Source organism: Zeus faber, assembly GCF_960531495.2.
Source record: "Zeus faber genome assembly, chromosome: 13".
Taxonomy (NCBI): domain Eukaryota; kingdom Metazoa; phylum Chordata; class Actinopteri; order Zeiformes; family Zeidae; genus Zeus; species Zeus faber.
Window position 1 is genome coordinate 20,605,915 of NC_137198.1, and position 15,866 is coordinate 20,621,780.

General features: G+C 43.3%; 1 protein-coding gene across 2 annotated transcripts in view; it reads left to right on the forward strand.

Annotated features, from left to right (window-relative positions):
* daam2 (dishevelled associated activator of morphogenesis 2) overlaps positions 1 to 7,293 on the forward strand; it is a 57,321-nt gene extending 50,028 nt beyond the window's left edge. For both annotated transcript variants that reach the window (XM_080012401.1, XM_080012402.1), the window contains 2 exons: positions 2,707 to 2,877; positions 3,081 to 7,293. In XM_080012401.1, the coding sequence (XP_079868527.1) occupies positions 2,707 to 2,877; positions 3,081 to 3,290 (381 nt within the window). In that variant the 3' untranslated portion in view covers positions 3,291 to 7,293. The remainder of the gene's footprint in view (positions 1 to 2,706; positions 2,878 to 3,080) is intronic.
* The last annotated feature ends 8,573 nt before the right edge of the window (positions 7,294 to 15,866 follow it).

Sequence of the window (15,866 nt, forward strand, 5' to 3'; positions counted from 1 at the left end):
TGTGTGTATATATATATATATGTATGTATAAATATGTATGTATGTATATGTATGTATGTTTGTATGTATGCATACATACATACAAATGCAGGTACTCCTCACTTAATGACCCACCTGTTTAACGACCAACTGTATGCAGCGAGGTGTCTTAGTGTCAAGCATCTTACCTCTCATCACCCTTTCTCAGTCTCGTACCTGCTGTCTGTCAGTATTCACTACATTAGTGTTGCCAATCTCTCTTCGCTTAATGACCAATTCGCTTAACGACCTGGTTGTAGGAACAGAACTCGGCCGTTAAGTGAGGAGTATCTGTATACATCAATAAATAAATACAAATATACTGTACATACATACAAATAACACACATTCAAATAAACATACATACATACATACATACATACATACATACATACATGCATACATACATACAAATAATACAATACAAATATACATGCAAACATAAATTACCTACAAACATATATCAATTATAGTAATGAAAATAGTATATGTATAAGTTTACATTCCCTTAAGACTTGTGGTCTAACAAACTATTGGCTGAAAGCGGTGTCAAATACATATCTGGTATTTCATTGGTTAAATAAACCTGTAGCGGCAGGTTTAACCGCAAAAATGCAGAAACCAAAGACTTCCTTGCAGACAAAAAACTCTTGGAAGCAGTTCAGGAAAGGGCAAAAGTATCACAAATAGACAATCAACAATGTGGGGAGTACATGACAGTCGTATTATGTGTCCTAGGTTTTGGGTTATTTTTTCAGTTTTTTTATCCTGGCTTTACTGAATCCTGCGACGTGTCCTCCTTTTTAGTGTTATGGAAATGGCCTCCCTATTTCTGAATAATGACGCTACTAGAAACTAAAATGGAAGACTTGAGTATATGAATGTCCAATTTAACATGAATAACAGTATATTGGTCAGTCAAATGTAGACTATTTTTGTTAAACAGAAGCACTTAAACTAGGCGTACTAGTTATACAATCGTTTGAAATCAATATTCCATCTCAATGTATTATTTTATTCAGTAAGAATGTTGACTAAATATAACTCTTCAGAGGGATCACCCTAAAGGGGGTTATTAAGCAATAATGACCAGCTGGCTGCACATTCTCTCTTACATGTTCCATTTGTGTTTCGAGCAATCATGAGGACGGGAGCAGGTGTAGAATCTTCACTGGAGGGCAGAAGATAAGAAAGACACAGAAAGAGGGGGAGAATACTTTGGATTGTGTGGTTGATGTGGTTGTGGTTGAAAGCGACGTGGACAGGATCGCACGTTCAAAATGTACTTCACGCCTACGGTGACCAGATCCCAGTTTTGTCCGGGATTGTACCCATTTCGAGCTGTGTCCCGAGTCCCGACAGATATCTGTGAAACACTAAAATGTCATCAACATGGCCACTCAACTCACTCGCTGTGTGTGTGGGTGTGTGGGTGTGTGGGTGTGTGGGTGGGTGGGTTGGGTGGGGCCAGCACATCCTATAGGTGACCCCACCACTAAACGTCCCTTAATAGAGCTACAATAGAAGCCCCACTATTGCACATATCACACGATCCTAATTAACCTCCCGTAGAGCTACGTAGTACCAGTGTGTGCATGGTTACCAAAGTATTGTGGTTTTTATGTGTGCGTGTTTACTCAGACCCGGAGGGGGGAGATGAGGGGGGGGTGAAACCATTTGACCAGAAACATAATTACAGGGGAGGAAAAGAGCAGAGGAAAGAATAATGGTAATGGTGTACATCCACAAAAATAAAATAATTTTCTTCATAACATAGTTGAGTTGAGTGCAACAATTGACCATCTCTCTTCCTTAAAGAAATAATGTTGATTTAAAATGTGATGCCTTGTCATATGTTGGTATAGAGTAGAACTTAATATCGTAATCGGCACATGAAATATTGAGTATGTTAATCAGTCTAGCTGTCGCCGTGCATCTCACATTGCACTGCATCACTGGATTAACTGGTAACACATTGTCTCCTAAAATGTTAAGAGTGAAGTCTCCCTTCCTGCAAATTGAGTGCGTTTTTTACTTTTGATGGAAGTGCACAGCCACCAACGGGTGTCATCTTACGCCTGTCTCTACAGTACTTCTTTAAACATATGACACTATGCAGTGTATATGAAGTGGGTTGAAGAGCATATACACTTATCTCCCATCCTAAATTCCTAAATTGGATGCATAGCTCAATTTTGAGGTAAACTACAGTATTTTTTTAATCGTACACTGTTGCCATTGCCCCAGCAGTTGGCTGAAGCTATTCTCTCAATACTGGATCAATTTGGTAGATTCTCTGCCAATCGTTTGGGATGACTCCCAATGATCATAAATTTTGGTTTGGGTAAAAAGAAATACAGGAGTGCTCCTTTAACGCCTGCGTTGACAGATTATGTCTCCCTTGCCGAGGCCTCCTTGAATATGATCCTAAATCCTTAAGTTCTATCACCAATCCTTGGAGGTAGTTTTGCCCACTTAAACATATTATTTTTCAAGACTAAAGAATCAGGAAAGCATACGAACAGGGCGACTCTTCTCAATTTTTTCAGGAGTCCATGTCTCTTAAATATTTTGCATCAACAAATTGCTGGATCGCTCTGTGTGCTCCGGATCTGATCCTTCTCAGAAACAGGTTTGGTCAGAGATTTCCTCGTGCTCACAATCTTCTACTTTGACCTTTCATTGTAGTTCACCAAGTCTCTGAAGCACTTTGGAGAGGAGCACGGCCGGATGCAGCCTGACGAGTTCTTCGGCATTTTCGACACCTTCCTGCAGTCGTTTGTCGAGGCCCGGCAGGACCTGGACAACATGCAGCGGCGCAAAGACGAAGAGGAGAGGAGGGTGCGCATGGAGGCCATGGTGAGTGGAGGGGACGGGGAGGTGGTCAAGTATGGCTCTTGTAGACTAAATCTTCAAATAAAGAACTGAACATCAGCTCTAAGAACTATGGGTTAAGTTATAGGTTCTAATATACTCAACAAGAGCTTCTCTTTGCTAAGAAGTTAAAGTTCTAGAACTTTCACTTTTTGTCTTAACTTAATGCGATATCTGTATTTCTCTAGCTCAAGGAGCAGAGGGAGCGGGAGCGGCGGACAAAGAAGGGCGGCGGCTCTGACGAGGTCGGCGGAGAGTTTGATGACCTCGTGTCGGCACTGCGCTCCGGCGAGGTCTTTGACAAGGACCTGAACAAGTTCAAGCGCAACCGCAAGCGCTCGGTAAACCTGTTGGAGGGCGGCGCCCGCGAACGCCCCATCGCCAAAGTCAACTACTAGGACGAGGGAGGGAGTGGAGCGAGGTGGTGAGGCGGTGGATGGGACAAAACAAACAAATAAATTGAAATGGACGCCGATCTACCATGGTTTCATTCCGTAGGCGGCTACAGTTATGACCTTTGACGATTCTGGCTCCTCGGGGTGTGACCGGGCGGTCGTTAACATTTGGGACGATGTCCCTGAAACGGGTGGACTGGAAGTGTATATTTTGGCGTATTAGTATGAACATGCCGCGGAGTTTTGAAGGATGCAACACTTGTACAACTTGCTCTTGTAAAGCTTTTTTCAACCCCCGGTTTTCCCTGGACACCTTAAGGCACTACAATCTCCTTCATTGGAGGTGGAAGGTCTCTGGACGGATGGACAAACAGACCACTGTGACACATTGCCCCTGTATTTGTTTCTTTCTAATTTAATTCCCAAATTGTCAGTGTTCCTGTTTCTTGGCACTGTTTTCACAGCTATTGTTTAGTTGTTGTTCTCCCACGATAAGATCATCAGCAGTAGATCTGCTATGGCATCGCTGTCCAGCTCTGGAAACAGACCAGGGATTGGTATCCACCAATTACACTGTAAATGAAACCAGAGCTAAGACAAAAGACTGGCTGAGCCAGTGGTCACTTTCACACTTTCCCTGATTTGTGTACATGGGTGCAGGGGGCGGGGTCCTTTTGCGTGAGCTGTCATTTGGTGTTCACCCTGATGGCTGGCCAACAGAAACTCAACATCTCGCAGGGTCAAAATGAACAGCTGCGAGCGACGGGTACATCAACTTCCATCGGCTATGATAAAAGATCTTGGAGGGGACCGCTCTGACTAATAACATCACCAACTCAGTGGATATTGGCATATGTTTGGGACTCAAACTTAGCACTTCTCAAGGAAAACATCTTTTGGGCTCCTCCTTCATTCGCTTAGCAAAACACAAACCGGGTCCAAAGCAGCTCGAAAGGTCAGGCTTTATTCATACTATTTCTACAAAAGTTACCATAAAAATAAGTATTGTTTTGGCATGAACCAGTGCCAAAGAGTGGGGGGGGGTTGTATATGTATTAATACAAAATATACTGCAATTAGGAGTTTATATATTTATATTTAGATGCAGACAAGCTAATTGCAAAGATGTAGTTTTTTTTAATGTTTCCATTGCATTTTTTCAGTCTTTGTACACGCAACACATTATTTGTTGGTGTTCTGACTTCATATTTCAAAAATGACTGCTATTGAAGTGAATTTTTCATTTTAATTTTCACTTTAAGCCTGTCCTTCTCTTCCCCTCTTCACCTCTGATTTGCACTGTATGTTTCCAAGGCAACGTTATGTCTCCTGTTGGGACAAATACACACCAACACAACGATTTTACAGGCCATTGCCCTTCAGGAAGAAAGAAAACATTTTCCCCCTTTTGTATTTGGAAGAAATATTGAATGTCAGTTCTTATATCGAACAAAAAAAAAAATGCAGCGAAACGTTATCTAAGATAATGGTGCTAAGATGATTTGCTAACTTCTATCACCGAGAGCAATTTGACGCTGCCGAATCGGCTGGGTCCATTTTCACAATGTGAGCCTACGACACAGCTCTTGAAATCAAAAGGTGTGTAATTTAATTTAGAGTGGCTTTCAATGATGTGTCATGACGGGAGATTTAGCAACGAGGACAGTGGACTGGCTGAGCATCAGAGAGAACCGGGTGGAAGAAAACAAACAAAGCAAATAACGTCAGCGTTTAGAGATGACTGGGTAGCATTCGCTGTGCGAGTGGCTGTCGGCCAAAGACGACTCGGTTGCTGCCTACTCGTTTGCTGGTTTTGAATTATTCTCTCTGCCACTTCTGACTATATTTATTTTGTTTGGCAAGACAAAGGCTGGAATGTACGTACAGATTTGGTTTTGAAAGTCCTTGAAAGGGTTGGGGAAAGCACAGGTTGGGGTTGGGGTTTGTTCGGCCAAAGTCCTCAGAGGAGACCGGGGAAGATGCTGGGTCCGGTCTTTCTCTGGTCCTGAGTGTACATGCAAGTCTGTTTACAGCCATTTAGCCATAATACGCAGGAGCCCAGTACAAGCTTCTTCTGGCTCATTCTGGGCAAATGGAAAGGGGCCTTTGTTGGGTTATCTCCATCCAGTTTCCCCCCTAAAGTGTGAACTGTACGGACCTGTACGATGGAGTTGAGCCTCACCAACTTGGACGATGCTCGACCCCGGGTCCCAGCCTTCGTTTCTAAAGGGATCAAACTATAATGAAAGCATTATACATCAAGGGGCGTCCAACGCAAAATCACCCAGATTTTTATTTTTTACCCCTAGACATGAGACTGGTTTTAAAAGGGAAGAGGAAAGCCAAGGAGGGGGAGTCAGAGGAGTTGGAAATTCAGCCTTTAAAAAGAGCATGTATGCGCATGTGGTCATTAAAGGGACATGTCCGTCTTCTCGCAGTTGACTCATTAAGCACTTGGTTTATTGTCTTTTCGAAAAACACTCGCGACATCCGATCGTATTGCCCGGCAACAAAGAAAAAGATAAGCCACCATTTTTATTAGGTTATTATTGAACAAAGTTGTGTGAGGAAAATTTGACCCTTCTCACAGAATGATGGAGGCATCTGTAATCCACTATTGTATCATTTTTTTACTTTTCTACAGCCTTTCTGCCTTTTGTTTAAACCTACCATTCCAAGTGAAGTGGCTGCTTTCTTATTCAAATCCTAAAGCCCCCCACCCCCCCCCCCCCCCCCCTCCACTCTTCAAGCATTTCTGCGTATTCAAATCCCAAATAAAAAAAGAATGGAGGAATTGGCCGCCATCACTTCAGTGACATTCAAGTACTTCATCTATTTTCTCTCAAAAATTAATGCGGCATCAGGGGTTAAGAATGTCCTTGAATCCTTGTCTTTTTTTGGTAATTTTTTTACCTTTTCATAGAAGCTTAATACATCATTAAAGTGACTTTAAAGATCCCCACCTCCCCAAATAAAACAACAATCCCCCTTACCCTAACCGAGTGTTAACCCACATAAGTCTAATCATGAAGAGTTCCAAATGGAGAGGGAGAGAGAGAGAGAGAGAAAGAACCTTTTCAAACCATTGCCCTCATTTTGGGGGGATTATTTCGGAGAGTTTTCGGTATCGGGACCCTTTGACCCAGGGCTTCAGTCCACCGACGTAGATTCACAGAGGGGTTGTGGCGTCACTATCATCAGTGTTTAGCGTTACGCGTCCATGTTTTGTTTTTGTTTATTTGGCCGTTAATTGGCCAAGAAGAGGGGGAGGGGGACTGGACGTGGGAGGGTGGCGTCGTGGATTTTTCTTCAATGCACTTTTTAAAGAAATGGTACATTTCCAATCGCAGCAGCGTCAATATGGACATGCCCCCCCTCCTGCCATCCCAGAAATTACAGCGTAAGCGCTACATTAGAGGTGATAAAGGAAAGAAGGAGGAAGGTGAAGAAAAGGCGAAAGAAAACAGATACTGACCTTTTTGGACTTTGCTCTTTGAGTATAAAAAAAAAGATGGCTTAATTGCGAAAATAAAAAAATATTTGCACCCAGTTTTTCCAAGTTGTATAATTGTGAGGAGTGAGGAGATATTTTTTACGGTAGAAAACAATTAAATCCTCCACTGAAAGATGTACAGTGAGGAAAAAAAAACACCCAAGAAAAAGAATTTTGTACACCATTCTCGATGTTTGAGATAAGATTTAAAAAAATAAACAATAAAAAAATGACTAAAAATTGGGGAATGTTCCATTTTCCTGTAAATTGTACCTCTATTTATTTGCCTTATTTAGTTGCCACGTTTTGTATGTATACACAGCATTACAATAAAATGTTATATTAAAATGATGACTATTAATAATTATACTGGCGTCATTGTATGTTGGATAGCTCTCAGAATCTCCTTTTTTTTTATATTTCAATAACCTTATTTTTGTTTTGTATTTTATTTTTCTTGCTCACCCTGTCTTTTTGTAGGGTTACAATAAACTTTTGTCCCTTATGACCGGTTATTTGTTTAATCGCTTATTCTTCTGGGGGCTTCATTACAGGACATGCACATAATATAATATATTTTCTATAATAATGTAATGTATGTAATATGTTTGTGAACTAAAGATACACCAATCCAGGACCAAATGCGGAAGAGGGGAGAAACAGTTGCAGCGCAAAGTGGTGACAGTGAGACGCAGGAGGACTCCAGTCAGGAAGCACCCCACTGTGCAGGAGACCTCTCGGCACCTGTTTCACCCCAAGGCCACAGGAGGTACTCTCCTAATACCAACCCAATTACCCAACCTGTGAGGGGTAAAGTGAAATGGCCCCCAGCGAATGACAGCACAGCATGGAACCAACAAGACCAGGACCTCGACGGACTTCTAGAGGCCACACTAGCCATAACAGCCGAAAGGAAAATGGACAGCATGACGGCAATCTGGCCAGGGAACGCTTTGGTGCAGTGGGAAGAAGGGCACTATCGAAACACCGGGAAAACAGCCAAACAGGAGGGAGAGAGAGATCTTGCGTCTGAGAAGAGAAATCAAGACTCTCGACAACCAGTACAAAAGAGCAAGTGCTAACGAAAGGGAGGGCATAAAAGATCTGACCAGTGGACTTCGAGAGCAACTGAGAAGGGCCGAAAGGTCCCGGAAACTGAGGAAGGACAGGGTCAAGCTAGCCCAATTCATCAAGGACTTATTCAGGTTCACCAAAGATCTGTTGGGTAAAGCAAGATCAGGGAGGCTGACCAGTCCTAAGGAAGCAGTGGAGGAGTTCCTCAAAGAGAGCCACAGCGACACTCTCGGGGGCCAGGCTCTAAGTGCACACCCGAAAGTTGGCAGAACTGAACCTCCAGATAAAGAGCTTGACACCCGTGAGCCAACATGGAGATACATCCAAGACATTGTACGGAAAGCCTGACCAGCATCTGCCCCAGGACCAAGTGGTATACCTTATAAAATATATGTGACCCACCGCATACTTTAGGGTCATTGGGGGCTTACGACTTTTTTTTTTTTCGCATCATTTGAAAGTGGAGAATCAGAGCTTCCAAACAAGGTGTCAGTTTTGCAAATCAAGAAAATATTTTTAAAGCTAAGACTTGTTAATTACAAGTGTGTGGCAATCTGTGATTCTGAGACAATCGCCTCCAAAGTTTTACCCACACTTGGTTCATTCAGCCAGCTCCCAGAATGCAAATGGAGTTGCCGGACAAACAAAGCCTCATGGCTACTTAACATACTGCTGAATGGGCCAATCAGGAAAAGCATTGAAGAGCGTCAACAACACACAGCTATTTTTGTTTTTAAAAAAGCTTTTATTTAACAGTAAGAATATACATGTTTTATAAAAGTGGAATTATTTTTGAGTTTAAAAGTACGGTCAATACAACAAAATGTAAAATGAGTATCAATAATTTGAGTCTCGGAAAATCTGAAATCATCAACTTCTGTTGTAACAAGAATGGGCGTATCGGTGGTCTCCTCTGGTGGTTCTTGAAAATATTCAGTTTAATCGTCACATTCAGGTTGAGAACTGGCTATCATCGCGGAGTCCAGTATGCGCTGTTAACACTGACTTGGAATCGCACTGGTCAATTAATTTGATTAAGGTCCACGATATGATTTAGATCTTCCTCCACCCGCTTCTCCTTGTCCATAACAACACAGGGAAATAAAAGTTTTCACAGACAAGTGAAACCGGATCATCGTCTTGTTTACAGAAGTGACGTCCTCGACGTCAGCAGCTTTACTTGATGGTACAAGCCCCCCCCCCCACAACAATGTCTCTGTGTATGTGTAAAAGTAGTATGATTTAAAGGTAAACTTTATCAAAATGGTTTCACATTTTGACTTCACATCACATGGAATATGGCTGAATGATGTTCACCTGGATGGTCGCTTTAAAGGAAACGATCAATCTCGGTAAGTGCGTTTCCCCATGTAATCTAACGGGAATATTTAACTCCACGTTTTTTTTATTATTTATAAAGCAAACTCTGTTTTGAAAATAGGTTGAGAAAAAAAAACACAAAGAGTGAGTGAGTGTCGAAGCCAAACTATTCTTTTCTGTCCTTGCCAAAGGGATGACCAACTATATGGTGAAGAACACGTTTGACACAGCAGTCCAGATGGGTGGCATCCCTGTTTTCTCTGGGTGCCTGGAACACACAGGTCTCCAATAAGAGGCTTTATCGAGGACCTAACGATAACAACAGCATCCCATGTACAAGCAATGTGGATCCTAAAAGCCCTTGACGACATGGCAACATGGGCGAGAATGAAGTTCAAGCCACAGAAGTAAAGGAGCTTGGTGATCAGGCATGGCAAAGTGACCAGCAGGCTCCACCTCCAAGTCCAAGGAGAGATTATCCCAACAATAGAGGACAACCTTATAAAGTGCCTAGGGAAGTGGTACGATGGTTCTCTCACTGATAGAGGCAGTGAATCAAAGACAGAGAAGCAGGCTGACGATTGGCTGAGAAAGATCGAGGGATCAGGCCCACCGGGAAAGTTCAAGGCCTGGCTCTTCCAGCATGGGTTGCTACCCAGACTCATGTGGCTGCTGACAATTTATGAAGTGCCCATTACATAAGTGGAAGGAGTTGAGGGGTGGGTGAAATAACCCCTCCGCAGATAGCTCGGAATCCCACCAAGCTTCACATCAGTAGGGCTATACATCAGGTCTGGGAAACTACAGCTACCCCTCTCATCATTGGTGGAAGAGTTCAAGGTGGTCAAGTGCAGGGCTGTGATGATGTCCAGAGACATCATCCGGCGATGAGAAGGTCAGGGGTGCAGGCGTCACTACAAGATCAGGATGTAAGTGGGCAGCTGACTCCTCAGTAGCACAAGCAAAGAGCATCCTGAAGTTGAAGGACATCATTGGAAACCCATGTACTGGAAGACAAGGAATCAATGGGGACTCAGCAATGGGAGAAAGCGGACCCAAGGCGAAGGAGAGAACTTGTCCAAGCCGGGGTTAGGCACCTGGAGGAGGAAAGGCGAAGGTCCAGAGCCATGGAACTTGGATCACAAGGAGCCTGGACCAAGTGGGATCTGCCAAAGCGGAATATCTCGGGGCCTGAACTGTGGAGACTGTAGCCTTTCCTTATTTCTTTCCTGCTCTAATCAGTGTATGACACTCTCCAAACACTGACAAACCTGCACAGGTGGGTGTTGAGGGAGGACCACCTGTGCAAGTTATGTAGAGAGAGAGCCACAATGGCGCACATACTGGCGGGTTGCAAGTCTGCACTTTGCCAGGGGAAACAGATGGCGCCATGACAAGGTCCTCAGAGCACTGGCTGACATCTTGGAGCAGGAGAAACGGAAAAAACGTCGGACCCACAGGACCGGCCCCCTCCATCCAGTTTATCAGAGCGGGAGAGAAACCACCGGCCTCCAAGAAGACCAGGACGAGCCTCCTGCAGGAAGCTCCATCATGGGAGATGAGGGTAGATGTGGGTAAGAAGCTACACTTTCCCCAGGTCGTCCAAACAACCCTGAGACCAGACATGGTCATATGGTCGGAGGAAGCAAAAAAGATCATCCTGATTGAATTGACGGTCCCGTGGGAAGACGGTTGTGAAGCGCCCTGGGAGGGGAAGAACACCAAATGCCAGCACCTGGTCCAAGATTGCAGGGATAAAGAGTGGCAGGCCTGGCTATTTTCAGTAGAGGTTGGCTGTGTGGAAGATGCTCACAGCCCTGGGAATAGCAGGAAGGGAGAGAAAGACTGCAGCTTACAGGTTGGGAGAGGCAGCAAAAAGAGCCTCTTGCTTGCTCTGGAATAGGCGGGAAGAGTTTAGCTGGAAGCCAGGAGAAGATGGGTAGTGATTTGGCCACCACTGCTGACCCGCCAACCCAGAAGTTGTGGTTAAGGGTCAAAACGTCTGATTGAGGGTTGGTCACCACCTGATGGCATCTTCTCCTGGTCGACAGCTACAGCCAGAAGAAGGTAACTGAAGGTGTTGGCATCTGGAAGCATCTACAGTAGATGTATCTAACAGTAATATTTTCTGGATTAATACATGTTTCATTGATTTAGGAGACAGATGCAATGTGTAGAATCTCCCACTTGGGGCAGAAAGAGCAAGTATACATTTAAAGAAAGAAAATAGCAGTTTCTTCAATAAGCAGCAGGGAGCGACATAGAGCTATCAAAGTAACCTATTGATATTATTAACTCACTTTATTTATAGAGCAAGTTACAAAATGCTTCACAAAATACATAAAAAAAAAAAAATCAGGTATGAGGTACAAGGAGATAAACAAGCAGATAGAAGTTAGGTAAAACTGACTCAGAATATGAAATATACAGTACCGTAAGTAAAATGATACAACTAAACTCAGGATGTTGGCACATAAAATGTAGTTAAAATTAAATGAGGTTCAGGAGAGGGGACCACCCAAAATCACACCTGCTATTACCAATGCCTTTAAAATTCAGCCTCTCTATCAAACTTATGGTGTTTCTTTGGGAGTTCTTTGGAGAGGCAACTATTACTTAGTTGTACGCCTTGCTTTCTGTTGCAGGAGCAGCCCAAAACTGCTCAACTCACTCTCCAAAGCTTTGTCCTTATGAACAACTACAACTTGTTCATATCCTTGATGATTTTCTGGTTTATTATTATATTATATACAATTATATTACTCTTTAGTCTTCAACAAGCTTGGTCTTCCGGTGACAGAGCCTGGTCTCCTCCCGCTCATGAAACCTGGTCCCCTCCTAGTCACAGAGCCTGGCCTCCTCCCGGTCATGGAACCTGGCCTCCTCCTGGTCACGGAGCCTGATCTCCTTCCGGTTATGGAACCTGGCCTCCTCCTAGTCATGTTTTTTTTTGAGCATCTGCCCCTCTTACCGTCAATGCCAATGATGTGATGAAAGAAACGATTACTGAAACAACAATATCAAAACTCACCCATGTCCACATCCCCATGCTCCTCCACGGGCTCCAATGGCAGGACCTTGACTTCCTTCTAACACACGCCCTTCATCGCTGCCCTACTACACTGTGGACCTTGAAATCCATGTCTCTCTTGGCTTTCTTCAGTTTCCTCGAATGCTCTGAGTTCACCTCATTCTCTTGCGACCTTCGCCGTCTCCCCAGCCTGTGGTCTGCCAGACCAAACATCCAGATTCTAAGACGCTGGTCCTCTCAAGCCCACCTTACACAAGCCTCAGCCATTATTCTGAGTCTTTTGGGGATCCGAAAGCATGGCTGAGGCCTGACGCCGTGGAGACTCCTTCCCCCATCCCGAGTCAAGGCTCCTGCTGTTCCATCTTACCCCAAGCTCACCATTCATTTATCATCATCATCATCTTCATCACTACCAACCCCTTTATTTTGTCTTCATAATCCAATCCATATTTTTCTTCTCATCTTCATAAACCTGTAACTCAATCTTTTAGTTGTGGTGTGGTCTCAAAATCGTAATTTTTTTATTTTAAATTTTTTTGTGGATAAAGAAGTTTGCTCTCACTGTTCCCTTAATACCAGAGATGACTACTTTCATGCCATCTGGCTCTGCCCACCATCCAAACATTCTGCCGTCTGCCGCTCTCTGTTCTGTAGTCCGACCGGGACTGGGTTATGCTCCTCGGGGCCGGATTGCTCCATAGGCTTCCTGCTTCACCGCGGGCCGGGAGTCTTCTGTGGCTGCAGGGCAGGGTGCTTGGGGCTTTCCTGCAACCTGGGGTGTCTATGCGGCTGCTCGACTCTGGGGTGGCTTCGGGGACCTTTCCGCAGCTGGAGGCACCACGACATAATACCAACCTCACACACACACACACACACGATCTCATCATAGGCACGTGCACGCCACCGGCATCTGCTTTGAACGCACCCCAGCACCCTCCTCGTTGCATCCCTCTCCTTTTCTTCCTCATTTACTGCCATAACAATGACAGGAAGAGTCCACGTGCCCAATTGCTGTTCCAGTTTTCCCTGACCTAATTAACTCTGTTTGTTCAATTCATGTCTTCCGATGATTATGTTTTTCCATCTACAGGTTGCTGTTTGGTTCTATGTTTATTTGTCTCACCCTTGGTGATAATCCCCCTCTTGGACTTTTGGCTTTATGGACCCAAACAAGATAAAATTGTTCTCCAAAGACGGGGATAGTGGGGGCTCTGTATAACAAAAAACTGTTCCCTTGTCATCCTACAGGTCGTCCACAGGACAGAGTAATTGCAGCGGTTCTTAGCAATTTAAGAATTAAAGAGTTGCATTGCAGGTTAAGAAGTTGAACTCCACTTGCAGACTAACTCTGTCCTAGATGCAATAGCATACAAATACTCCGTGCTGTAAACCCAATATTCTGAAAAAGTATGTTTTAAGAGATGCATGTACACAATATACAGTATGTCTGTATATTACCATATTGTTGATACATTGTTTTAAAAAAAAAATAAACATGGTATAAATATATTATAATTATAGTATACAAATATAAATATAGTATAAAAATGACTCATGACTAGCCAAAATGTAAAAAAAAAATCTGGTTGTTGCTCTTACGGAATGAAACAATATGTTAGCCTCAATTATGAAGAAATCTCATCTTCTTCGTGATGGGTCTATATCTTCCGGCCACACGCCTGCCAACTCAGCCTTTTTTTAAAACCTCCATTCCATTAATTTCCTTCCCTCAGGAAGTGTTCTGTTTCTGTATTCTGTTACTTTTCCCCACAGAACATAGTATGTCAAATACACACAGAAAGATAACTTATAAAATGACATTAAGCTATAAAGTAATAGAGTAAAATATAAAATAAAAGTCTATGACTCTTAATTGATCTAATTTCTGGAACAGTACGTAAGTTGCATTTCTTCTAAATCAGCTGCCTTCTGGCTCCATCTCACATTGGCTACACCCTGCAGACTGCAGGTTTGTTGACAAATTAACTCCCAGTGACCACTCTGATTATAGTCTTGTTGACTTCCTCAAGTGGGTTTTTATAAAGGTAAAGACTGCCTCTGTGTTCCTTTGAGCATTATATCATTAAAACGACAGTAACCTTGAGGTTTATGATCATTTTACCTAAGAGATAACAACAATTGGAGTTACAGAGTTGTTGACAATGGCTTTTTTGTTTGGAGCCCCAGGCAAGTAGCAGCAGCATCATTTGGATTTGGTCCTCTTGCACATGGTGCAGTAGCACTAGACAGTGCCTATAAAGTTCTAGACTGTACTAGAAAACACGATAGCGATTTAAGATCGATTTAAAAAAAAAAAAATGCAAATATGCAAATTCACATTGAAACACTCAACTGAACCTGCCGATCAGGGAAAAGCAGGAAAAGGGAGACATGGATTAATCTAAAGTGGAGGATCATCTACACCTGGAATAATTGATTTGTAAAAAAAAAAAGGAAGTCCTTCTTTGACTTCTTTAACCTTTTTTAACCAATTAATCTGTTTTTAGTATTAAAAGAGTGTAACAAATATGTGGTGTTGACTGTCATGAAATTTAGGAACTGAATCTCGAACCTCCGGGACCTCGTAGTAGAAACACTGCTCCTCCATGTCAAAAGGAGCAAGTTGAGGTGGTTCAGGCATCTGATAAGGATGCCCCATGTGTGCCTCCTTTTGGAGGTGTATCGGGCACTGCCAAGTGGGAGGAGACCCTGGGGCCAACCCAGGAGCTGGTGAAGGAATTACATCTATCGGTTGAGAACGACTGTTATATAGTCAGGAGTTGGGGCGTGGTCGATGGCAGATTGTATAGAAAGCTGCAACCTTCAGGCATTAATGCTTACACCAACTCTAATGAGGCTTATTTTTGAAATGCATCCTTTCAATTGATTGTGAATATTTTGTGGTCTAGCATCAAGCGTAATGAAAGGCCCTTCTCTAAGGGGGCAGACGTTGAGAAGGGTTAGGAGGGCGGAACATCTGCCTGGGTTTTCTCAGCTGCAATACAGAAATCCAGTTTAAGCCTGAGAAATGATCAATGTGGAGAAAACCTGCCCACTATTCAGGTCTCCACACTTCATCCCAGAGACACCCTGTCTACCGGTGCAGGTGCAGCCTCTCGCGCAGCCAGGTGGGTTGCTGGTCAATCACATCTAGTACGCTATATACCTGTGCACTCGAGGGATGGTTCATTGTCACGGCAGACATTCTGAAGACTATAGATAGTCGAACAGTTTAAATTATTAACATTAATGGTACGTCTGTTTCATTGAGGTGTTACTGATATTCCAGCATGGACTCTTGCGCACTCATGCACATTGAATTTCATGCTAGACACTGTAACACCTCAATGTTAAGTCAAGCCGAGGCACACTTTATTTATAAAGCACATTTCATACCAGGGCAACACAATGGGCTTAGTTGTCAGCTGGTCATCTCAAAAGAATGCCCCTGAAACAACTAAAACACCCGCAGTAGCAACACAGCAACAGCAGCAGCAACAAAAAACAACAACAGCAGCAGCAGCCACATAAACATCAACAAAAGCAGCAGCAGAAGCAACATCAACAACAGCAGCAACAACAACAAAAAATAATAGGAAAAACAACTACAACAGCAGCATCAACAACAAAAACAACAGCAAAAACAACTACAACTGTAGCA